Below are 27807 nucleotides of genomic sequence, written 5' to 3'. Positions count from 1 at the left end.
CAACAAACAAGTTAGGGACAGAAAAGCTCAAACCTGTGATGTTTGATGTTATTTCTGCCATTGATGACAAAACATCCACTTCAATCAATTTAATTCAATCAATGTAAATGGTTGACAAGTCAGGGAAGACTGTTAACACAGAAAACTATTGATAACTGTTTCAAAACCGTGGATTTGTAAAGCCCTTATCAGAGAATATTCAAAAGAGCCAGAAGAACGAGAAACAGAAGAAGAAGCAGAACTTTGTTGGAACAAATATATAATTAAATGGAAAAAATCGTCGCTCAATCTAATATTAAAGATCAAATTACATTTGAAGAGTATGTATATGTTGACGCAGATGTAGCAATTTCTGGAACTATGACTGATGAAGATATTGTGGAATTAGTTACACACATAGAAGATGAAAGTGAAGGGAAAATGAAGAACCAACAGTGATGGTAAATGAAGCAAAACAAGCATTACATTTGCTGCAAGCGTTTCTTTAACAATCAAGCAATCTTGATGACAGTGTGTTCTCCTCTATTGTGACCATTGACAATGCAATTTACTTTAATATGTTTCAGTCACTAAAACAGTAAAAAATAACTGACTTTTTCAATGATACAGTAACTGAGTAAAACATGCATTGTATGCCCTTTAACAGTACTGTATACATTTTTTGACCCCTATAATTCGAATTTCATTACATACCACCTCTGTAATTTGAAACCTCTTTAAATCAAAACTTATACAATTCAAACAAAACAGTGTTTCCCTTGAAATTTGAATTAGCGAGGTTTGACTGTACCAAAATTATGTTCTTGCATTCTATTAATGTCATTTCATTGTTAACGATCCTTTATACAACAAAATTATTTGAAATGTTATTTTTTAATTAGTTAAATACTTAATTTAAATTTAATAATGTTATTTTAAATTGCCTTGTTCATGGATGACAAACTTTTAATGTCATATCATATTCAAATCTATGTTCTTGTATTTTAATTTTTTTCTAGTAGATTAATTACCATAATCTACAAAATTACCAACATGACATGATATATTTTTTTATTGTTACAGTTTTATAACAGTTTACAGTTTATTCCTTTAAAGTCAAAGGAACATAAACAGAATTGAAATCACAATAATAATTAAATTTACGGAGCAGTTAATATTGCATGGGCAAAAACATTTTTAAATATTTAATATTTATAACTTTAGATAAATAAATGGCCAAAATTAATTTTTAAACATAATTAAATTATTTGCCACTATGTATTTATTTACAAACCAAAGAACTCTATAATTAATTAAATATTTCACCACCCTTTAAATTTTATATGTGTATGTTATTGTAGAACATGATATTTGAATTTGAGTATTATAATAGGAAACACCTAGATGGAATAATAAAATTGTTATTGAACCTTTAGTTGGAAAATAGTCACTATCTAAGTATTACATAATGAGATATATGTTACCTGTTTCCTAACATTCTAAAAATGGTGATGATAACAGCGGTATCAGTATATAAATTCCAACGGGTACATGAATTGTTTAGTTCATTAAGTAATAGTTCTATATTTACATTACATAGTAATATTTTTAATAATTTTTCTTAAATGTATTTTTTTAAACTATTATAAACTTATATATTATAAATTTAGTTTAAAATGATTTATTCCTTCTATAGTTGCTTATTTCTTTTCTTCTGTTTAGCACTACACTTTTTCCTACATCTACTCCTGAGCCAGGATGTTGTAGTATTTTGAAAAACAGTTACTGACAGTTCCTAACTATTGAAAATGGAACAAACCAAGCAACATTTCAGGATTGTGAGTTAAATTAAGCTTAAAGTAAGCAGCTAGGTAACTGGTAGATTGTTGTATTGTGGATTTATTTTTACTGATATGTGGTAATTACCTGTTTTCTCTTGATACTATTGCCCCAGTCAAATAAAAAACAAATAGTTAGATAGTTGGGGTATTAGTTTAGGGGCATATGGTTGATTTACAGTAGAACACACAAAGGACTGCTTGTAGAACTAAATTGTCTGTCACGTGACGATTGATCGGGAGAGAGATATTATCCCATTAGAATAAAGGTGGACATTACAGTTCAGGGTAGCTGTCATGTAATTGATAAACAAAAAGAAAACCTGTGGTCCCAAATCAGAGTCTCCCCAAATAGAAATCTTAAAAAAACTCCCAGAATACACTGCATCAAATCACATTTTACATGGTCTCTCTCTCTCTCTCTCTAATTTTCAAAACTTCTGCCTTCTACAATAGTACATCTATGCTCAGGCCAGAATGCACTGTATAGTCAACTATAATTACAGACAGCTAACATATTTTATAAGGTAGAAATACTCCACACCATGTGTTGCGTAACATGCTTCGCTGAGGTTCAATGCAAAATTTCAAGTCTATAGTTCATTTCATTATTGACAGACGATCATAAGACAAAGAAGCTTTTGATTCACAGCCATGCTGTTGACACGAGTTGTTCCTGAAAGACCCTTAAGAGAAATTAATGGTTTGCTTTCTGGCAATGTTCTGTGCCGACTGTGATTTAATCTGTAGACCTGATGTATCATAAAGTTTACATTCCCTGGAAAACAAAAGATAAATTGCATCAGCCTACTGAGTGATAGGCTTCAATGACGCTCAGCCAAATTACTTGATTGTGCATGCACGAGCGGCGTTAGTGTAGGGCACGGGTGGGCGACCGCCCATGGGCGCCAGACAAAAAGGGGCGCCGCAGGCCGTATGTAAGTGAATTGCAATTAGGGGGCGTCGAAGAAATTTCGCCCAGGGCGCTAGTAGTGCTAAAACCGGCACTGTGTGCATTTAACATCATAGAAACCATTGTTGACTATAAGTGTATTGAGTTTGCTGATAAATTTATTTATTCTGATATTTTCTTGATGCCATCATGGTTACCCATAACACCAATGTAAAAATGTTCGCTAACGCTAAACCAAATTCAATGGTTTGACATACACCGTAGTCAAACTCAGTATTCTTCATATAGAAGTAAAGCTTCATGCAAATTTTCAAGTCTACAGGTGAGTTTGTATTTCAAAATATCATGTAGACAGACAGACAGACAAAAACTAAATATTTCCAGCCCCACAAGTGATAGGCTTCTGTAACACTAATCCAATAAGCAAAAGCTTTCACTTAAAAGTGATCAAGTTGGTTGAAAACCACTTTGGATACTTGAAATATTTCCTGATTTTTATTTGCATACAAGGTTTGCTTAAAAAGTAGCATTAATTTTCATTTTTTGAAAAAAAAAATATTTATTTATTCATCTACATTAATGTTGTTACCTCCAGAATAACCCCCATTAGATATTATGCGCTTGTGCCAGCATTTCTTCCAATCCTCAAAACACTTCTCAAACTCGATCTTTGGGATAGCCTTTAGCTCTTTCAGCAATGCACTTTTAATGTTATCTATGCTTGTACAATGACGGACCTTTAAAACAAGTAAAATTTAATAAAGTCACACAGAGCCATGTCAGGAGAATATGGAGGCTGGGGCATCGTTTACAGTACTGCTTTTGACCAAGAAGTACATTTTTATGGTGTCAGTCATTGTTTTTTCACAAATCCGGGTGTTTTTCGGATTGCTTTATGCAAACAGTGTTAAACTTGCAAGTGGACTCCTGCAAGCCGTAGACTTCACAACTGTCAGGTCACTTCAGCAAACACAGACTGTTTCATCAATCAAAGTCACAGATTCAAGAAGTAGTTATTGTTTGTGTAGTTAGTACAATTCTTTATCTTTTAGTTTTATATGGTCAAATCCGACCAAAAGGTTCTTTTTAGTTTTTAATTGTTCTGTATTGGTTTTGTTACAAAATGTTATTTTTCCTTACCATTATGCTAAAAACAATTAAGATTCAATGCTATGTTTTAAAATGGGTTTTCTAGTAAATGTAAATTACAATACAAATTTTGAAGAATTAAATTATGTTTATCCGTGTATCATGTTCTTCTAGTACTCTCTTCAAGAATATGAATATATTCAACAATATCCAAAGCTTGGTGTTAAAAAAATTGCTTTATCAATTTAATAGCTAGCTGTAATGAAACAATCTTGAATTATATCCAGTAAGAACAATGTTAAACTTCTAACACTTTTATGCAGTCAATTTTGTTCCTATAGTTTTGGGAGAAGTCTCATTGTAAAGATTTAATATGCATCAAAATGCTGTTTTCTTATAAACTGTACACTTAGTGAATATTTAAATGATGACATCTTAAAAGTTTGAGGTTTACTTTCAGAATACCAACAAATATATTATAAAAACAACAAGGCATTTCCAATGTGTACTAATCATATCTTTAAATTGAGACATTTTAAACTGATTATTCTTATCTTTTCTTACATTATTCACAATTCTTCATCCTTTATAGGTCCTTAGTTATATTTTATATTTATTTTAATTTTTTTGCCAGGTACATTTTTCAAAGTTTGTCACAGGATGATAATGCTTAGAATTAAAAAAAAGGAATGTTGCACTTGTAACAAAATTGTACTCATATAAACAAAAACTAATATTTATTGCCTTACTAACTATCAACATATAAAATAATGAGGTAAAGTGCTGAGGGAAGGAGAGGAGGATCACAGGGAGCAGTTGGTCTCTGCATCGAAATCAGTGACAATCACTCGGATAGGGGAGATGACATCAGTGAGGTCACGATCAGAAGTTGCACCGTTGGGCAGCTTGGCAGCAGTTGACGAGGGACTGGGAGTGTCGACTGTGGGTCTTCTGCGCCTACAAATTCAGATTAAACATAATATTTTATGTTTGGACATAATGCAATAACCACTATTATATCAATCATGGGCTTACACCGTAGCTAAATTAATATGAACAAATCATACCATGAATCAATACCATAATATATTTCTTGCTAACAGCTACCCACAGCTTCACTCACAATTTCATAGGCTTTGCACATGTATGAGCACTCCTGGTTCGAGTGAATTATATTTCTGACACCAATGTTGAGTTTGCCTACTAGTCATGATCAAGAAAATATGTCAAAAAGTGTATATTTGTAGGTATTGTAATGTATTCTGATTTTAATATTTTTTGTGCCATAGTTAATTTTGCCTTGATTTCCTTATATATATATATATATATATATATATATATATATATATATATATATATATATATATATATATATATATTTATGTATTGATTTCCTGTGTGTTTTTTTAGGGTAGTCAGAATCTCTGATGTACTTCTCTCATAAATTACCTACAGCAATGTGTACTACAGCAATGTGAGTCTTGATTTAAATCCTAAATGTTTTTTCTTGGACATAAACAGTTACAGAGATTTGTAAATGGGTCTTAAAAGGGGGTAAATGCTGATTTATTCAAATGACTGCAATGATTTTTACCAAAATAAATAAAACTTCTTGACTAAATAGTTTGTTCTTTCACACTCCTATTATTATAATACCATGTTCAATGATATTAGCACCTCATACATGGTAAGAGACCAATGGATTCAAAACTATGCTTAATGTCATTTTTATAATGTGACAAAAGAACAGCGCATAAAATTATACTACATTCAATTACAAGCATTGAAAGTAAATTACTTAAAACTTCATAACAATATTAAATTTATTTAATTTATTATTACAATTTGGATTTTGAAAATATTTTAATAATAATGTTTAATTTGTATGTCATAAAAATTATGAAACACTTATTCTGACCCGTATTTATTATGAATTGCGCAGAACTATAAATTATCAGTATATTTTTTTCATGTAATGACAGATAATGTAAGGAATGCTCTTCCACATGCCATCACTTTCATTAAGACATGAAGTGGCAACACAGAGAGAGAGGTCATAATGGTTGGCTGAGGCAGGCCCGGCTTGTTGCTTTGTATAGGGCTGGCTGTATGTGTATGTACAATTGTTATAGATCTAATCATTATTTCATTCAGTTTTTAAATAAGTTGTATAATTATTTTTGGAATAAATCATTTTATTTATTACATCATTGTGTTTTAAATTTTATTTTGTTATATGAACTGTGTAAGTGTTTAAACCTGTAAACCATGTATCTCTAACTTCTGCTGTAAAAATAAAATGTTATTCATTTCATTTCAAACGTTTGAAAAAACTGAGAAAGATGTGTAGAAAAGTTAGCTTCATATGGAAATAGATAATGGTCCATTGATGATGAGTCAAACTTGTTATACAAATAATAAACTACTAAAAAAGTTGTTTTTGAAATTGGGTTTTTTGTGCATTTTGTAAATATTGTATAATTTACAGAAATATAAAATGGTAAAGATGAGTAAATATTATTTTCCACTTATTAAAATGTTATATATTGAATGATTGTAATTAAGCTTAGCTCAAAGATTTTGAAGTGAAACCAAATACAGATGTTTGGAATATCATTAAAAGTGGTGGTTATTTTAATAATAATAATATTTTATTACCATAAAGATGTTACAAATCATTGACAAAGTCATGGTTACATTAAATTTCAAGTTATTTGCTAATAGTTGTTTGGGTACCTAATATTGAGTCATTTGATTAGCAACGTGTAATAACTAGTTTCATGGACATTCAGGTTTTTATAATATGAACAATGGCATATTATGTCCATAGTTACTTAGAAAAAAACAAACCTAATATTAACATATTAAAGCTCTACCTCGCAAGCTGTCTGACTACTTACTTTAATCTAGTGGAACATTCTAAAGGTATCACATCAGAAGTATAGGTTTCTACTGTTTATACAAGTATAGAAAAGGCTGTTAAGGATTATGTGAGGCATACCAAACCATTATAATGCAAAATAGTAAAAAAATTTGATTTAAAATTTAAAATAAATATGTTGTAATGTTAAAATGCAACAATAGACATTTGTAGACAAATACTTTAATTTACCAATATGCATGAAGAACGTCAGTATCAATATTATAATGAATATGTTAAGGAGTAATGTGTCTTTCTATAACCGATAGCAAATACAAAACTATAAGTCTGACAACGTAATACCTGTGTCTATTAGTGACGGAGCAAAGGTTAAAATTAGCCTTCAGTGCCTCGCCCTCTTCTATGGTCTGTGGTAAGTGCAAGTGTAAAGTCTCTGGAAGGAACACGGACACCATGGCACCAGCCAACGACAGTGAGCCCATCACAATCAAAGGCAACACTCTGCTGTACTTGGCCTGGACAGTAATATTACACTGACATATTGACTGACTAACTGTATCTGTTCGCAGCTATACTGAAATTATACCACAATCTATACAACTTTTGAATTAAGTTACAGCCCAACCAGTCTAGCTTGTAAAATTATAGCACTATCATAAATTATAGCTCAGTTACTTCAGTTTGTGAATTACAGCCCAACTAGTACAGCTTGTGAAATTACTCCAGAATCATTAAAGCTTGGGAAATATAGCTCAAACATACAACTAATGAAAGTTCATCTTTATCTTTACATGTTCTGAAATGTCAGCTCATTCAATATAGCCTTTAACTGATTCATTTTTTTATATTAATGCTAATTTGTACAATTTTAATTTCATCAGTTTATATTTCAAAGTACATCTCAATATATATATATATATATATATATATATATATATATATATATATATATATATATATCAGTCAACCAATGAATTATTCCATAGTAATTGTAACAATTCAACCTTAATGTTATGAGTTCAAAGTTACTGGCTTCTTCAATTGATGGTTTCATTTAGTGGGTAATGAGTATACTGGAGCCTCAGTTTCCTCTCCCTGTGTTTGCATTACAAATGGCTTTGAAGCTCTTTTGCTAATTAAGGAGGCATTTTACAAACAAGAAAACAACCACAACACAATGCCCTTAAGAAATAATGTTAAGAGTGCTTTTGAATATCACCAGGAGACTAATTATTGATCACAGTTCTATGGTGAAAGTTATTATTAACTTCATAACATAAATGTTTTGATGTTTATCTATGTATTTGTGTTTTCCAGTTTTTAAAATACAATTGATGTTAGAATACGAGTTATAATCAATTTGCTGATCATGATTATTATTTTTCTACATTCCTGATTTTAATTTTAGTAGTGAAACTCCTGAAACCTTATTACACACATTGCATTCACCACTCAAATTTAATTTAAAAACCCCCAGGGATAATTTAGTACTAGCCAAAACATTAATACATTCTGTACCATATAGATCATTAACTGTACTTAGGCAGCTGGATGATTCAACCCTCACTACTTGATTAGTATAATTTATCAATTGATATTATGACATAAAACAATTTTTTAAAGATTTTTAACATACCTATTAAAATAAATTCATGAAATACTTTTTAACTTGAAAGAATAAATAAAATATTCTGCAAAATATAAATATCATATGTTCAAGAAGTGGCATGATGATTTTAATGTACCTCTATACATTTAAATACTAGCTAACTCTACTATTTCTTGAGTACATTGTACTTAGATTCACTTTCTTTATTTTAATATGAAGATTACAAAATGAAATTAAGTGAGTTAAAAAGAATAAAAGAACTAATGAAAGGACAATGGGAACCTAGTTGATGATTCAGTGAATAGCCCGTCCATTAAATCTGAGAGAGCAACCAGTAAAGTGAAATTCCAAGTTTATATAATGTTATTATAATAAAAAAAACGCAAACCAATACAAAATCAGTGCAGATAATTGACTTAAAAAACACTCACTTGTAGTATCCATCCATCCTCGAACACCAGGCTTGAGCCTTGACGAAGCTTGTTAAAAAGGGGACAATATTTTAAAATAGTTTACAAGTTTCTTAACAGTTTTTATTTATTGAGTTGAATATTAATTTTTTAATGGAAAGAGCAGCAATATCTTAAATAGTACATTAATTAATGTAAATCAAATGTAAAACATAATAATTTTAAAAATTGATAAATTGGGCTTGATTAATAGAAATGTTTTTATTTATCCTTTTCTAAATTTTAAAAATGTTTTAGAATGAATCTTAAATGACTAGACGATTGTGAGATTCACGAGGCTTAGAAAATGTTGTAATGGAAGTCTTTGAATTCATGCAATTGATTCAGTAACATAGAAAATGAGTTCTCATTCTACTAAACAATAAATCTAGTCAAATTTGATCACCAATTCCAATACTTGAACCCATACTTGTAACTCACCAGACTCACGATGGAAGGGAAGGTGAGCAGACCGAGGCCTGCAATGAAGCTGGCAATACCCATGGCCTGGCTGCGCAACACTGTTGGCAGTAACTCGCCAACAAACACGTAGAACACAGCAAACGAGGCGGCTATCCCGAACTTGCCAGCCATCGCTAGTGATACTGTTACCCAAACTGCTTCTGTAAAGAACACAGCCAGACACTACTTCTCAGATTCAATAGTGTGGTAGAGTCTTATAACACACTCCAATACATAACGTATATTTTCCGATATATTAAATAAAAATTCCCTTCAACATAACTTCGACATAATGAATTCTTTATAATATTAGGAGAATATTATTAACAGAAAACCTCTATTATGATTGGTTATCCAATGCAACAAGACTCACATATAACAAATTTAATCTTTAAGTAACGAATCTCCCATTGTGAACTGTACTGACTTTGAAGCAATTCTTGGTATGAAAACAGTATCACCTATTTCATACTCTTTTGTCTTGAGTTGTTTGTTCATGACAAGAAGTTGACAATGTGTACAGCTTAAATTCACATTTTAGTACTTTATATTTTTTTCTTTTTTCATAAACTGTTTCGAATTTGCAGACAAAACCTTAAGAAAATCTCTTACAGTTGAATTAGGGTGTAAGGCTTTACAAGTTCATAAAGATAATAATATATATTTGTGTGTGTGTGTAAATATTAACATTGGATGTGAATGTAAACATTCATCACACAACATTGCTGCCCCTGTGAATAAAAAGATTGTATTGTATTGTACTATAGTTGTTGTGAGTTTAGTATTTTGATTTTGCACACGTTATTGTGACAATGTTCTATTAATATCAGTATTAACATTATCTATTTATATATATACTAATTTTTCATGTTATTATATACATATTAATTTTTAACTTTATTACACAGGGCTGTCCACATCTCTTCTCCTAGTATGCTGATAATATTAGTTAACGTATTATTTTTTACTTTCTGTTTCTTTTATTGACTGGTTATTCTGCACTGTTTAGAGTGGTTGTTTAACAATGGCAGCATTCCAAAAAAATTAAATAAAATATTTTGTTTTGAAATTTAAATAATTGATTTGTAAAAATCTTATTGGTTTTCGTTTTAAAAAGTCCAAATAAATGAATGTGACCATATCAAAGACATGTTCTCACTTATCCTGCAAGGCTAATATTCTATTTACACTTCCTTTTGACATTTATTTTTAGGACACTATCTAAAAAAAAAACAGACATACTTAAGGACTACTATGGACTTACCTTCAGGCACAAACATGCAAGACACACAGGCCAAGCCACCCAGCAACATAGTGAGGCACAGGACGGAGCGGCGGCCAAACCGGTCCATGGCCCACCACGTGATGAAGTAACTTGGGATCTCCACCACACCACCTCAAACATTCATAATTTGTTGGCTGAATGTAGAGAAGCCTTAACTTGACTAGCAGTAAAACATTTCCAAGTTTGTCTGTCTACCTATAAACACTCTAGCAACTGTATTTTTTGTCAGATTTTCTCCAGATTTGGTACAGTGTTTCCTCTTCTAATCCTCAACTTAAAATCTAAGTTTAAATTTTGTTATTCAACTGTATTGGATGAAAACTATAATCAATAATTCAAATCATAGGAATCATAACAAAATGTAGTATACTGATTTTATATTATAGGTTCAACCTAGGTCTGATTTCAACCTCATGTGACCAGAGGGGGTAATGCACTGAATGGAAGCAGTGAATCAAGTAACTGGTTAGGATCTGTTATTATTGGATGGCTGTTGTCCAAATTTGGCATGAGTATTCTATGACTTATGTTCTAACTAGGACTAAGAGCAAATACATTTGGAACCAAGAGGGCAGAACCCAAGGTGGAATAATTCTCAACAATACTGTTATGAGGGCTTTGTTAGGAAAGAGTATTTACAAAACTTGACATAGTGATTTTGTTGGTCAATCCTGAAGTCATGTTCCATCAAATATGGCCAAATGGAATGAAGACTTAGGGTTGAAGCTATGAGTCAAGTCACTAATATGGATTTGAACAAATTTAAATGGAGGAGAAATGTTTAGGTTTAAACTTTTATCTAAAGCCCTGTGACCAGAGGTTGTACCCATAATCATGGACATCACCCAAAGGTCATGTGATATTTTAGATATTTTTCACCACTGCATGGTGATTAGAAAATTGTTTATAGTTCTATGTTCCTATTAAATCTCATAAATCTGGTTCTTTTGCAAATTCAGAACAGCACCAAAATTAATAAAGCAATTAATTCAGATGTATCACATTTATTGTACTCGCATAATGATTGCTTGCATGTAAAAACTTGTTCAATATCACATGTATGATCAGACCAACCTGCTAAGAAGTGAAGGTTTTCAGTTTTCATTGTTTCCATCATCGTAAGAAGAACTAATATATATATCAAGATTAATTTATATATGTTTTCCATAATCATTATACTGATGAGAGAAAATCTCCGAGTTTATGTTCTAGAAAAGATGGTAACATCTAATATTCAGGCTATTGTTATATCACATTGTTCTAGGGACTGTCCTCTTAAACCAAATATTAAGAATTTTGCAGCAACAAATACACACTAAAGTTTTGTATTGTCAAGTTCCATTGTTAATTGATGTGGTTATTAGAGCGTCAATGTATAAAGAGATAGATCATGATACAGGCCCACCATTACAAGATGAACTCGATGAATTATAACAATAACGAGCATTAGCAGCTTACCAATAAAAAAAGCCAAATAGTCGCTGACACCAAGGTTGGTGGTGTTATAGGCCAATCCATTGTAAACAACGGCATTGGCCACCCAGTCAAAGGCTAGGATCAGGAACTTGTTGCGGATGTTTGGGTGACGCAGGATGTCCATGGGAGTGGCCGATGAGGACACTGGAACTTGCTGCCGAGCTCGAGACAGACTTTGACTCTCCGCCTACGAAAGAAATATCAAGAATTTATTTCTTTGATGTATGATAAAGAATATCAAGTACCGGTGGTACTTGTTTTTTTTTAATTCTGATATTTGCAATTTTATTACAGATAGTATATTTCTAACCCATAAGGAGAGAAACATATATTATCTGAGTAGAATAGGTGACTTAACTGTTATTCAAATATATTTATTTATGGTGCACCAGTTCAATGTGGCTAATCAATTTTGTATTTCTATCTTTTGGACCATAGAGTACTAGATTGCCTCTCTCTATACCTCTAGTTGCAGTATTCAGCATTTACAAACTAAAAGTATCATACACCTGAGCCAAGAGATTCTCAAGCTTCTGGATGCTTGAACTTTATTGTATGTTGAACTAAGGACATATATTGTGATGCAACCTTATTTCACTATACTTACTACACTATACTACTTCTTATTACTTATTTTACTATATTTGTTTTTTTTTTCGGTTTTCTATGTTCCTGGTAAATGTGCAATTTTAGAGATTATTTTCTGAAATTTCTTTAAATGCTTAGTAGTCTAAAGTAGTGTTCTAAATTACATTGTTTCATAGAGTATGCAGTGCAATTATCTGATGTTCCCATTCCTTTCTGTGCATTTCTTGAACTTAGGGGCATCGCTTAATTATTTGCAGTGAGTTTTATTTATTGTTCGAAAGTTATTTCATCTAATAAAAGAGTAATTTCTTTATTTTCAGATTTCAGATTATTGGCCAAATTTGGAATATACAAATAAAGTTTTGTTAGTTACATATCAATCTGTATTTATAAATATTATAACCATTGTTAAATGTTGTAAAGGTCACTACTTTTAGTTACTGAACTATTTTATATTTTCTTTATAAATTACAAAAAACAATAAGTACGTACCTTAGCATAACTTTCTTAGTTTTAATTTCTCTTTCTCTTTTCTGTACGGTTTCAGTACCTACCATTTATCTTGAATTACTAGAATTCTTTTATAACTGTATCATGATATATCCTAACACAATTTTCTTTTGTTTTAAAATGTGGTACTGTATTGCTATTTTTGAAACTCTAAAGGAATAATGAATTCACTAAAAATCAAAATTTCCACTTGACATTTCCAATGGACACGAAACCCATGTAAATCACTTTATGGCTAAAAATAAAGTGTGAAAAGTTTGAACAAAATAATTCTGGACTTTCACTTCAGAATTAATTTATTATCAGATCAACAAAACTAATTACTGGATCGGTCCAGTAAAATGTATTACAACAGTTTTAGAAACACTTGTTCCAATTCTTAAAGCCATATTTCATTGTAGATTATCATGTTGTTGGCCATGATATTTATTACGTTTAATTAGAGTTCCTAATTCATAATAATTTGTAAACCAGTTTTCATTCCTTCACCACTGTGATATTTGTTAAGTTAATAAAGCATTTACTGTTCACAATTAATGTTGAGTTTAAAAGTTTCAGTTAATAATTTGTTGTTTAAATGTAAAATGAAAACAGGTTACTGTGTGAATTTAAAATCAAATCTATATAAATTAGCATTTTTAGGGGAGTTGACATTAAGATGATGCTTTTTGAAACCAAAAATTCATGGACCATAACTGATTGTTTTGTTTTTTTTTTTTTGTTTTTTCTTGAGATACTGACAATCTTTGTCTGCCTCACGCCAAAATATATTACCTATACATGAACTGTGACCACATTCCAGTTCTCTTTGTTTAAATGCAAAGGCTCCAATCACAGTGGTAAGCTCTTCTCTGTATTATGGATGGCTGCATAAAAAAAACGTGCCAATACACATCTCTAGGTAGAACATGCAGGTTTTCTATTGGTAAGGAAAGGCTTAAGGTTTGACGATTTTTTTTATTTCAATGCTCAGAATGTAAATATCTAAAAATGTGTTAATGTAAGCACATATGACCCAAGTATGACTTAAAGAGATTCTGCACTGAAGTAGTTCATTTTTAATCTATGGCCTAGCAATAATATTTATGTTATTTTTTGGTTTATAAGAGCTAATTAAGATACAAATTTGTGACAACATTTTGAAGGTTTTGTTATGTAAAAGATAAACAAATCCAACATTTAAAAAATTACTCATTCAATTTTAATTTTTTTGGAGTCAAATTAAAGTTACTAATATCCTTTGGAAATACATGTATTTTCATATCCATATCTCCATTGATATGTTGTAAAACATGTATGCTTTTATTTTAGTATAAATATAATTTAATAAAAATATGTTTTAACAAAAATGTAATATAACGAAATGTGTTAAAACTATAAGAATCCTTAAAGACTAGTGTGTGAAATAATATAAATTATCCACAAATATTGTCATCTTATTACTTCTTCTGGATCTCTAGATTTAACATGTGATACCTGAAAACATGTGATAACTCGTTTGGTGCATAATTGTTATCAAAGTTTGGCAGTAGGTAAACATGGATTAGATCACACTTTATAAAATGCCCAATAACATGCCGAAATATGTTTGAAAACAAATTTTTCTTCAATTATTATTGTTCAGAACTTAATAGAGAATAATAATAATACAGAAAAAAATTTCCATAACTTTTTTTGGCCATCTTGAGTGACGAATCGCCACAACTTTCAGTAGTTAGTGGAATACTGTGATGTAAAAAGTTACAGTTTTTGTAGATAATTGGAGTTAAATTGTATAATTCTTAGCAAGCATGTAAGTGACACTTTCATTCTCTATATAAAATTTAATCTAAATCCAAATTAAATTATTGCTATGACCAACAAAAGTAACTTCTACCACTAAAAATTATTGTTGAGGATTATACAGGATTATAAATCCATTATTTACATTATCCAGACCTCTAACTGGTGTAGAAAGTTGGCTGGGATGGGTCTCCTGTTGACTTTGGCCATTCTTTGGACGATAACTTCAGCTTCGTCAATGCGGTTTTTACTCAGGAGCCACCTCGGAGACTCAGGTGTGATCCAGTAGTAGCTGACACAGTATAACACTTTGTTACAAGTTGCACTAAATTTGCAGAATTTCTTACTAAGTATTAATAGGGCCATAGACCATAATACTCAATTCAGTTATATAGATGTAGAAGATTGTCTACTGACTAATCTACCAATGAAGAGCACACTTTTAGTACATTGTAATATTTATAAAAATTATTTGCTCAACTAGAGAAATATTTAAACAAAAAAGTGCACAGGTAGAGAATTGGTAGAGAATTTTTAATATTCTTGTCCCAAACACAAAGTGGTATAAATGCATCATAATCACAAATTTTTAGAAGCGTAAAATAATAATTATCCTTAGTTAAACCTTTAATTATTTTCATGAGCAACAGTTATCATAGATACATTTAAATATGCATTTTCTATTCATACAAAATTATTACATCTTTTATGATTAACCTTTGTCAAAGTCTGCAAAGAATTACCATTCTTAAATCACTGCAGTTATGGAACTTCATTTTTGGGGTACATTATCTTTAAAAAGATTAGGAACCCCATCTAATTATTTAAGAACCTACTTACCACAAAACTGTGGGGTGGATGTTGTAAATTTTCAAGCAAATTCAATGTTTAAAACAATACATTGCTGGTTTTACCCTTAACAAATAGAGGCTTGTCTAATCATAATAACCAATAAGAGAAAATTTAAACAACTTGTAAATTATAAAACCTAATGGATATGATTGTTTTAGCTTTTATAATCAACGGTCTCTACTAAGATACCGGCATGATACTGATACAATACGAACAAAACTTTAGTATCCACAAATGTGTGAAATAACTCTTCCTAAAATGTAAGTATATTACATTTGATATATTATTATTGTGAGTCATTGCTGACCTAAAGAGTAGGAGGAAGGGGACAGAAGTGGCCAGCGAGAGAGAGAACCAGTCTCGCAGCAGGTACCCAAGCAGAGCCAGCAAGGACATCGCTCCAGCAAAGAACATGCAGATGACCATGCCAGCGAACGTCCGGTATCTTGGGCCCATCATCTCCAGAGCTGCATTCAGCAATTTACTTAGAACATCTCATGTAATAATAAAGTAATTTATGCATTACTTGCCATATTATGGGAGCCATAACATACAAAGTTGAAGTGAATTATGGAATTATGACACAATTCTTGGAGAATACCGTAAACTTAACTCATATTGTGGCGTTAGATGTGGTAATTGTGTATTATTTTATCTATAATTCTACTTGTATTGAATATTTAAAAACTGTGACGCCTCATCCTCTCAGGTCACCTCATTAGATTTTATGAATAAACACAATGAAATAAATAAATAAAATAATTTATACATTGGTGACATATTTGCCTGGTTACATATAATTATAAATTAGCCATCATAAAAATCTCAAATAGAATATTTGTATTTTAATTTGATGACTGCCATAGCTGAGAAACGCACCTCATAAAGGTAGGGAGTAGCAAAAGGTATCAACACACTCAACAATTTCCTGACAATTTGCTTGTATTGTTTTTTGACATTACACCAAAACTCTAGCAAATAGTTTTGGATCCAGTCTTTAACAGTCTTTATCTGTTTGGATATAACCAGTTGTTCACTCTCTTCAACATTTGGATGCATTTCTTCATTAAATGGATTTGATCCCCACATTATAAAGTTAACATCGTTGACAGAGAGATATTAATCAAAATCAAAATGCATTCTCTGTTTGGAAAGACATTGCAAAAAAAAACACATAACTAAACTATTATTGCACATTCAAATAATTGTATTCAATAAACTGTTTCAAGGCAGGAATCTTTTGTAAACACCTTTAGCCATGATAGCCTTCCACAGATTGAGTTTCTCTTTTTTTTTGTGCTTAATTATTTTTGTATAAAAGTAATTTATGGAGGTTTAAGAATAATTAATGATAATTAAATAATTCTATATGACATTATAAACCTAGTCTGGCCTAAACTATATGTTATTTTGTTTGTTTATAATTTTGTACTATCGCTCAACCCTGGCTGGATTTCGTGGCACACTTTGAGAAACATTGACTTAAGCAATCAAAAGCTTTACTTAGGTCTGAATTGCTGTTGATTATAACCTGTTTCCAAGCTGTCAATAATGGTATCGGTTAGTTTGATCATTGCTGTAGTTGTTCATTTTCCATTGACAGAGTCATGTTTGACACTATGATCCAACAATCTCTTTAGAACAGCTTTTCACAGGAAGGGTGCAATTCAATTCGCTGCGGGGGGGGGGGGCTCCACACCGTCCAGCTATACCATTGGCCACTTATTATTAATGACATACTAGTCTGCCTAGCAGCTGGTGCTGAGCTAGCGTGATCTACATGTAATCTGTGATTTGGTTCTGACGTCACTATTCAGGTTGTCAATATATTACTTTTATAAAATATGACTTTTGAGTGTGTAGATGGCTTTTTGGGTAGTTATTCTTGATTAAATGAACATGTTGATTTTTGATCTTGCTAGTTTAATAAACATCAATATTAATTGGATATGTCAATTTCAATGTATGCCTAGGTGCCGTCTACAATGAGATCACTCTAACAATGCCTTCTTTGTTGTTAATCTTGAGATAGTTGTAGTATTTTTATATTTGAATAGATAGGTTGGTTGTTAGAGCTGGTGTTTGTAGGTGATCTTCATTCTCGTCACTTTATACCACGTAAAACTAAACGTTTCACCAAATCACTGTTATGGATGTTGTAGGCAGGCAGCTATTTTGAAGTCTAAGATCAAGGCAGTCATTTTAGCCTTAAATGTCCTCTCTCGATAAACGAAGTTCATACTCAGATAAGTTTTTTCAGACAATTTTACCAGGCCCTAGACTCTCAGAAACCCCGGGCCAGCCCTGTCACACTTGTGCAGGGGTGGGTTATGGTACAAGTCGGGGCCCAGCCGAATATCTTTTACGGGGCCCGCCAAAGTTGAGTATGGCTCTGGATGGAAGCCAATGTTGATGCCATGCTCACTCAATGAACTGCTTGGAGAATAATTGATAAACACCCTTCCATAAGATCCCTAAAATATCTGATAGTTTGTGTTCCTATGATAACCATCAAGCAGAACCGTTCTTGACACTCTGTTATATACACATTCATCATTTTAAACATGGGTACAATATTATTTTATTGATACATGTAATAAAATCTACAAATATAAGTCCCTGAACATCCCTTATACAGCAACCACATCAACTTTTGGTTTGTTTGAGTTTTCCTTTGTGTCTTTCAATAACGTTTTGTGCTACGTGGGTAAAACGTTTTAGTGTTTTACTGATAAAGTAATTTTTTTTTTTGACTTCTGCTCCCTCTATTGGCATGGTACTTTTCTCTGATGAAGAAACTGAATAAAAAGATCATCTATGAACTTTGTTCAATATTTTACTGATTATAAAAATCTAGGTAACATGCAGAAAATTGTAGAAAAATTCATTTGTAAATACTTGATTTTTTTGTATTAAGTTTCTGCTACTGGTACTAAATCGATCATTGGTCATATAAAGACTCTGTACACATGTTTAAGCCTATGTCATCTTTTAGGCATGCCTTTATTTTACAAGGCAATCATTTCCTCGCCCTGTGAACACCTAGTACTGCTCTACAGCACCTTGGCATCTATTTGTGGGAATAATCCAGTAAACTAGTATTCTCCACCTGGGCATAACACCTTGTCAGTGTTAATCTGCTTGTTAACTCAGATCACAACGCTCATTTCACATTGTTTTGGGATGTATCAGGTTGAAGCTTGACTTCACCACCTAGTTCAATCTAGGTCTATCTTTTCAAAGAAACCTATCTTTTAGCTATCTCTCTGGTGCAGTATATTACCATAAACTTTTCACAGTTAATTCTGCATATCCCATTATAGTTATTTTCTTTAGACAAACTATTGCATCGTTTTTACTAATCAAACATCCTTTGTATATACTTACATTAAAAATTGTTACAAAATTTCTCAGGCTAAAAAAATTGACTTTTGTTTTGGAGAATACCACAGATGTTTAATATATTTCAAGATCAGCTAACATAGTTGCTAAAATTGTCCCACCTTATAGCATATGCGACAATTTTAGAAAATCTTAAAAGGTGATTCTCTTCTGCATCTGGATGACAACTTAAGTTCAATGGCTTCTCCAAGACCCTTTTCTACCTTTTAAATTCTTGTAACCGATTAGTTAAGTTAATTGTAATCCATATAAAAACATTAAAATGGATCACTAAAATTACTTTTGTTGTAACATTTTCAATAAACTTGTATTCCATGGATGTTCCGTTTCTGCTTCCAATCATCATACTGGATCTTTATAATAATGTATGGGAATGTTAGATAAAAAGAAAATGTGATTTTATTGTTGTATCAGTGTTAAAAAACACTTCTATGATATAACTGACCATGAAGGTTTCTTATAACATTTATATGTATATCTTGCTAATTTTAGAGCTTTTATGACCTTCATAACAAGCATCATATCAAATCAGACATCAGCATCATGAGTACAACACTGAACTAACTGGCCAAGTTTATTACCAAGGATGAAGGGTATCTGGAAGATGGCAGGGAAGAAGAAGCCGCTGATGGTGCGCATAATAGTGTACACCAGATAGTTGGGGGAGAAAGATGTCAGGATGGCCACCCATACCATTGAGAAAAGAATACAGAGGAATGAGACTCGGCGCCCGCACCTGAAACAATTAACATCTCATAATTTCTAATTATGATAGTTTAGAGTGGGTGGTTAGTGCTTTACAGAGGGTGAGAGATAATTTCTTCTGGGAAGTAAATTAAAAAGAGAAACGACAAATCTTTAGAATTAGGAAAAAATGTCTTGTAAAAGGAAATATCCTTAATTATTCCTTCCTTGTAAGGAAGATCCTCTTATAGACATTCATTAAAAAGAATGTTATAAGATTAACCAATGAATTGGTCATTAGCTCTAACTTGTTTTATTCTGAGCAGTGCAGATGTGTCAAACTCCTTACATTAACTTAATGCATACTTTAATGCTCTAAATTTTGAATCCCAACAGTATCGAGAGCCTGAATACATAGGTATTTGAAAAAGGATTTATTGTTGTGTAATACAATACAGTTATAGTGAGAGACTGCAAAGGCAAATAAACTTAAAGTGGATTATAATGATTTCTGGTATAAAATGATGGACTGTGAGATTTTTCTATTCACAACCAAAAATAAACATTGAAAGAAAAGGTACAACTACTGGAGAATAGGAGTGGAGAACATGCTAGTATGCTAGGAATAACTTTGTTGAAATATAAGAAATCAAAACCAATGAGTGTTATGTTGCAAAAACTGTCAAAGTGCAGCCCAAGGAGTTGGTATGAACATAATTGAGTAGATGTTGGAAGCTTGCCACTTTTTGGGCAAACAATTTAATGTGGACAAGCTTATAGGCATAATTTTAACATTTGTCAGCTGATTTGATGCTGAAATTGCTTTCAAAGCTAAGAACTAGATACCTTGGATTGGCAACAGAGATCTCATTTCATGCAAATATCACTAACACCTACCAGAAGAAACCTTCCTAAACTGACAAGAGAAGAAAGATTACAAGTGGGTATTGGTGTGAGGAGAGAAAATATTCCCATGAAAGGAAAAAATGGACCGGTAACTATTGTAAAGGACCAGGCTGACTTGGAAAACCTATAGTTATTATTAGTCAGGATCTACCATGCATAGGTTGGATCTTTTTTTATCTATTAGCGTGTCATTTAAAACATGATCAATGCTAGAGTAAATTGCATAATAGAAATAAACATACTATTAATCTAATATGAATGCAGTTTTTAAAGGTAAAAATACCGGTTTTGTTGACATTCGGCAAAATATTAGAACAAATTTTAATAATTTGTTTCTGACTGAGAGTTTGGTTTTAAAACATTTACAGAAAATAATTCTGACTAAAATTTGGGAAAAAAGATTTTGAGACAGGTTTTTTGAAGTTCCAAATTATGTTCCTTATTATAAAACTAATGAGACATTTAAAAGCAGGAAATAACTTTTGTTCAATTATTATATGTTTTGTTGTATTATGAAGTTTGAAACATTAATTTAAAACTTTAATTCTGCAGATGCAATAGAACTTTCTCTTGAGGATTATGGTGGTTTTTAAACTAGTGGTTATATTTAGACAAGGTAGGAGTATGCCACACCAAGTGTCGCTTAATTGGGTTTGCTGAGGTTCAGTACAAAATTCAAGTCTATAGATAATTTCCTCATTGACACATGAAACAACAGGCAATCATACAAAAAAGAAATATTACATACCCCGTAAATAAAAAAGTAATTGTCAGCCTACTGAGTTTTTTTCTTTATAACATGTACTTGGCATTGAGAATTAAAATTTGAGGAGAATAGATTATCTTAGCTTATCTCCTATTTGGCCTGTTTTTAACAGCCTCATTGACTTGTGCAAGAATCTTACAAAACGGAATCAGGGAGAGAGTTGTATTAAACACGATTAGGACATTACTTATCAGTACCTATTGTAATGCATTAGTATTGTGTGACATATCATATAAAACTGTTCCTGTGTTTAATCTAATCTGTACATAGTCTACATGATAAAGAAATATATTATTTTATTTGAATGTTGGCTTTAAGAGTAGATAGTCCAGTGTAAAGAATGACAAATCGATGATATACAATGTTTTGAACAGTTCCTAACTTAGAAGTGAAATGTTCTTATCCTAATTTTTCACACTTGAATGAATAACACTAGAGTAAGAGTATTGACTTTATACTTGAAACAAATTAGTCAGCACTTGTTTTGAACCTTCCATTTTTGCCTTTTGGATTTCAGTGGTAAGAAGTACTCCTTAGACACAATGCTTTGTAATTATTAAACCTTCACATTAGCTACATAACAGAATTAATTACAAAGGCACTGGTTTCAGCAGGTACTCTAAATCTAAACACAGGATTACCTGTCTGCTATCCAGCCGAAGACAACATTCCCAAACAGTGAGCCGACATAGAAGAATGTCGTGGAAGTGGAGATCCACCAGCTGTCCTCACAGACCAAGTCTAGCTGAACAGAAAACCTTCTCTTAGAGAGATCAAGTTATCTCAACTCACCGATTGTTATGATTTTACACTGCTAACAATACAAACAGAATAAACAGGGACAAATGTTACAAATTATGGAAAAGGCTAGAGATAGAAAGGAAATACGGGAGAAAAGGAATAATGAGATCAACTTATATGATTCTGATTTTCATGAAACTGGTTGACATGTATAATACAGACTAAATTTTAATACAATACATATAAAACATATGTAAAATTGTAATAAGTATAAACAAGTTGATTAAAACCCAAGATAAAAAATTACTAAATAACAGTAACGAAGTTGCTTATAAAATCATTTAGGCTAGGAACTTCCCAACTGAGTAGACCTAGGCTTGCCATAATTTTTTCACCGTCCAACCGGGACGCCTCTGTTCAAAATGCGTGGGGGAGGGATAAATATGAAGTCAAATTAAAAATAAAAACCAAAAAACTTTGTGTATAATTGTATGAATGTAATTTAATTTCTAAATAGTACAAAAGTGATTATATCTTATAACAATAAAAATACAGTTTGGGTTATATTTTTACACGGCTTTCATTAAATAAATTGAAACGATTAAACAATACAAGCTTACTTCAGGCCTTAAAAACATTGACAGCTATAAAATGTAAAAGCAAGGCTTATTTTTTATACCATTCGTATTTTTCACTAGAGCAAATCTTTCTCAATAAGTCTTTTTGTTTTTTTTTTTAAGTTAACTTTGCATAACATTAAATTTCGAACTGTGGATTCATGCGTTAATCCTCAGATCATCACTCCAGGCAATGTTCATCATGGAGAAAACTCTTTCAACTGGTGCAGATGTTCCAGGAAGACAGTAAACATATTCAATTATAAGTCCAAGATTTGGCACTGAAATATTCTGCTGTTTAAAAGAATGGAACAGCTCCATCCATTTTTCTTCACTTGGTTTCTTCTCGTCTTCTTTTTTCCCATACTTCTACTTTTGAGGCCCAAAATCTCTTGGCAAGTCAAGCTCATCAAAAACTTCGTCGATGTTTATCTTGAGTTTTCCGGTACTTTTATTAATTACTTCTACAATTCTTTCAATGTTTTCCCATGAAATGCTGTTTTCATTGACCCAGACGAAATCTTAAGCTTCTCCAAAACTATCTTCCCAAAGTTTAATGTAAGAAATATACCTACTGTAAAATTCGTTAAAATCACTGGTCATTTGGTTACAGTCAACATTGCTTTTACCCTTAAGTGTTTTAAGGACCGTTTTTGCTCCATGTGGGATGAAGTTAGACTCCTTTCTTTCTTGCAAATTTTCCTTCAACTTTTGTAAGGCATGTACAACATCAATAGCACTGGATTTATTTTTCTCCATGGCTAAACTAGTTTTATTAAACAATGCTAGCTGACCATGTACAAACCATAGGAACACTTCACCTCGCTCATCATCAAAGAAGTTCTTTATCAGAGATGGACACATTTCCTGAGACAAGAAGTGCACTCTCAAAGCAGAAAACATTTGAATCATCCTTTCAATTGCTGGTATAAGGGAGAGAAATCTAGTATTTCCGTGTTGTATTAATTTACGGTGTTCAATATCTGCAAACTCGCAGAATTCTTTGAGTTGAGTAACCCTTACAGTGTAAATATGAAAATACTTGTAGATTTTCACAACAAGGGCCTCGATTTCAATGGGAAGCACATCTACAGCAGTCTGGACAGCGTTGTGGACGATATGAGCACCACAACCAATACCATTTATTGATCTTCCAAGTTCATTCTTTATAAGAGCAAATACATTGTTTTTTCCCTCTTCTATTTACTCCACCAAAATTTGTATTGCAGTTATCACCACAAAATCCTACAACTTTCTCTTCTAATTTGTTTTCTTTAACAACTGTCATCAGGTGATTAAAAAATATTCCAGCGGTTTCGCCTGGTACAGACTTAAAAGTCTAATAGCTTGACTTGCACACCAGATTCCTGTTTAAAATAACGCACAACTATAGGAACAAGTTTAACTTCTTTTTTGTAGTCTTTTGTAGTTGTGTAGTCGTGAACCTCTAGACTAAACTACAACTAGGCCTAGCTCAATTGTTTTAAACATTCGGCTCCTTTGACGTGACCGGGACAAGCAGGCAACCGGACGGGACACCGGGACAAGCTTGCAAAACCGGGACGTATGGCAAGTCTAAGTAGACCATCCCTGAACAAGATGATGATTGATTTAGTTGTTTTAAAATACAGATATTTCTGGTGTATTCTATTCTATTTCCAACACATTTTGGAATTTCCAAAAGGCTTTGTTTTAATTCACCCAACATTCTACTTAAAGGAAAGGTGGATGTGTACCCAGTGCAACTTCTGTAGCTCTGACAGTCTTCTTACTCCACCATGGAGTCTTAATCATGAGTTTCTTAGTAGCCTAAAAGTGAGACCAAACTTATACCGACAATTTTGTGTTATGAGACCAACGGAGCCATGGCAAGTAGGTCATAATCACAAAAATGAACATAGAAGTATTACTAGAATATCTTTTCTCAGTGCCATCCAACAGCTAGACCCAGGAAGTTAGTAATACATAGCCTGTATACAGTATGAAAAATTAAAAGCATTTTACTGTTTTGAAATTAAACCGTGCTAAATACATTTAAAATACATATAATTTCACAAAATAACAATATTGTTATACACATTAGCCATTGTTGTGTTCGAAAATTAATTATTTGTTTTTGTGCAATGTAACACAGAAAGGTGACAAAATGTTTGTAACAATCCTGTATATTGTCGAATTCTTTATCCCCAATATAAACAAAAATCACGTTATATTATTAAATATATTAATGTACATACTTAACAATACAGCGCAATAGGTGGAATCTAAAACAAAATACTGTTTATTTGTCATTTACAACGATTAATCAGTTATCATTTACGGAGTACATTACATTTAAACGTAACACAACTGATATAATTACTTATAAAAATCCAATTATTTTGTTCGTCTGACACTCGTGGCACGACCAACGAATTATAATAAACGTTGGGCACGACCCTCTTATAGTCCTTAACCCCACTAATACAGCTGGGCAGCTACTATTGTGGCGATAAGTCAAGAGAAGGATCCGCTGAACACGAGTGTTTGCCTGTGGTGTCTTGAGTAATGCAGGCGCTAGCTCTAAGATATATATCTTCATATCGTGTAATGTTGTCATAAAATCAACAATCTATTGTAGAAAATCTCGGATGACAAATATTCAGAAGACGGACTTTGAGAATACAGGCGCATATTGAAATTGGCTTTCTTGCCTAAAATCGGCACTAACCTCTTGAACAGTGAAGAGTCTTTTTCCGTCCTCTTTTAGGCTATAGCTTTTTATCCATGCAGCCTCGTAGTTCACTTTGTGGTTGCTTCACGTTTAATCTTCAGTGAGGAAATAATGGAAGTTTTATATTATCAAGTCCCCCTACAAAACACTCCGTTTAGGCGTATTTCATATAAATAATAAAAAATAGTAAATATACTTATTATGTTTTTCTAATTATCGTCATAACAATCCTAAAATACAAGCACTGATTCATTTACAGACACGATCCCGTATAGGAACCTGATAAAGTACCGTACAGTAGCATCTTAAATCCTTTTAGCTACTGTATTTCTGATTAGTAATATTTTAAGGTATATAAATTACTAAAAAGATAACTATTAGCTTTAAACATATGTAGGTTTGTAGGTTCGAATTTAATGTTTTAAGTGATCAATTATAATATAGCACGAGATCATATATAAAAAACACATACACTCATTCATATATTTAACTGATGGAAGAGTTTGTCTTCCAATTATCTAAAAGTGTCACGTGAACTATGATCATTGCAGTTGCTTTTTGCTCAATGAAAATTCAATTATTTGAAAGCATTTTAAAGTAGGTAATGATTCCAAACGATAGGAAAGAAATTGCTACGCTACAGTAGACTGCTTTCAATACAGTTTTGTTATATTACAATGACGCGACCTTAAGAAAATCTGTTTGTAAATATCGTAGATTTTTTTTATTGGCAAACTATTATCTACATATTTAGGCTACATCTTAGAATTTTACAGTCTTCAATTAAAAGTTTTCCATCCATAATAACTTGTGGATGTTCTCACGTTTGGAAACTTAACATTGGAAATAGAATTTCAACGGTTTACTAATACAACGAAATCTAGAATCCTCGTGGTTTAGAATGAAAATGAAAATGTAGAATTCACTATATTGTCATTAGTAGTTGGCATTGCTTATTAAATAATGAACTTTTCCCAAGAAAAAAGTTAATACTGTTAGTTACTAAGTTGCCCTTCATTCATATCCGTTGTTTGAGTTAGATAGCGGCAATTCGGTTAGTATCACTACGAGAGCAACACTGTTTTGCTAATAATTTGATCTGGGAGTGTACAATGAAACAGATAAAAAGGGAATTATTATAAACAGAATATTATTTTTTAATCTTTCTAGTTCAAAATTATGTTTTTTTTCTCTGGCTTACTTTTACGTCTTTTGTGAAATTTTTTAAACATATAATAATAATGTATTTATTCTCAAGCGTTCTTCAAGTAGTGAGCACGCTATCCACGGTGTTCTTTTTTCCCTTCTAGGTTTTCCCCTCTGATCCACCATTCTGTTCGCCACCATGGGTGCTCGCTTCCTAATTGTACACTTAGGGTGTGCGAACGGGGATGTGCGGTTTAAGTATAAACTGTGATTCACAAGGTCAGTTTACTATGATATATTTATAATTACACTTACACATAAACTTACAAGAAATGAGAACATTTTTATATTTATTTAAGTTTATGGAGTACCAAACTTTGATTTTCTTTTTTCAAAGATTTTGTGGCCACTTTCTCTCAGATTTGATGGCATGAGATTGTATCCATGAGGTGGAAAATAGGGAAAATCCATCATTCCCATCTTAAGCCTTACCCTTACATTGAAGGAAAACTATAACCTTGCGGTACTAACTCAAAATGGACGATTCCTCGGACATCAAAGAAGACAATCTGCATTGTTTTGATATGAGATTTGCTCATGCACGCTTTTTTGGTTTGGAAGAAGACTGTGTGTGCCACCTTCATCTCGAAATGCATTCCTCCTCAAAGGTCACTTGAATCAATTGATAAGTTTTCATTACGTTCTTCCCAAAACGTTCCATCGAACGCTCCATTGCGCTGTGACACAATAAAAAAACAGACTTTGTGCAAAAACGTCCTACCACTCCTACAGCTTGGAGGGAGCTGATACTGGGCGGTATGGAAGGGCAGAATCCCCATCACATTATTCGACCGGTCCGAGCGCGCTGCGATAAATAGTCGCATCACAATAAACGCATGTGCATTACTTTCATAATGCACCCATTATGTACAATCGAGATAGATTGAATGAGACAGTACTCCTTATTGGACAGAACTTGAGCAATTGTATGATATTCGCTAATCTGGTCACTTTTTGTAAACTTATAAACGAATCTTAGAGCACTTGTGCCTTGTGAGAGTATTTGTATTCTTCAGATTCAAACAATTACCAAACATAAGTATAGCGTATGAATTAATT

At 32.1% G+C, this 27807-nt stretch overlaps 1 protein-coding gene across 8 annotated transcripts in view; it reads right to left on the bottom strand.

Moving 5' to 3' along the window:
* Positions 1-4539: 4539 nt before the first annotated feature.
* Positions 4540-27807, bottom strand: part of LOC124367855 (carcinine transporter-like) — a 61034-nt gene continuing 37766 nt past the window's right edge. For 7 of the 8 annotated variants that reach the window (XM_046825041.1, XM_046825031.1, XM_046825057.1 and 4 more), the window contains 9 exons: positions 22113-22216; positions 19697-19851; positions 16021-16180; positions 15018-15153; positions 11964-12168; positions 10485-10616; positions 9200-9381; positions 7043-7215; positions 4540-4776 (listed from right to left, as the gene is read on the bottom strand). In XM_046825041.1, coding sequence (XP_046680997.1) covers positions 4623-4776; positions 7043-7215; positions 9200-9381; positions 10485-10616; positions 11964-12168; positions 15018-15153; positions 16021-16180; positions 19697-19851; positions 22113-22216 — 1401 coding nt within the window. In that variant the 3' untranslated portion in view covers positions 4540-4622. Of the gene's footprint in view, positions 4777-7042; positions 7216-8403; positions 8789-9199; positions 9382-10484; positions 10617-11963; positions 12169-15017; positions 15154-16020; positions 16181-19696; positions 19852-22112; positions 22217-27807 lie in introns of those variants that run through there. The other variant, XM_046825078.1, reaches the window with a different exon arrangement.

Source organism: Homalodisca vitripennis, chromosome 1 (assembly GCF_021130785.1).
Source record: "Homalodisca vitripennis isolate AUS2020 chromosome 1, UT_GWSS_2.1, whole genome shotgun sequence".
NCBI lineage: Eukaryota > Metazoa > Arthropoda > Insecta > Hemiptera > Cicadellidae > Homalodisca > Homalodisca vitripennis.
The sequence above is the reverse complement of the archived record's forward strand: the minus strand, read 5'-3'. Positions and strand labels throughout refer to the sequence as shown.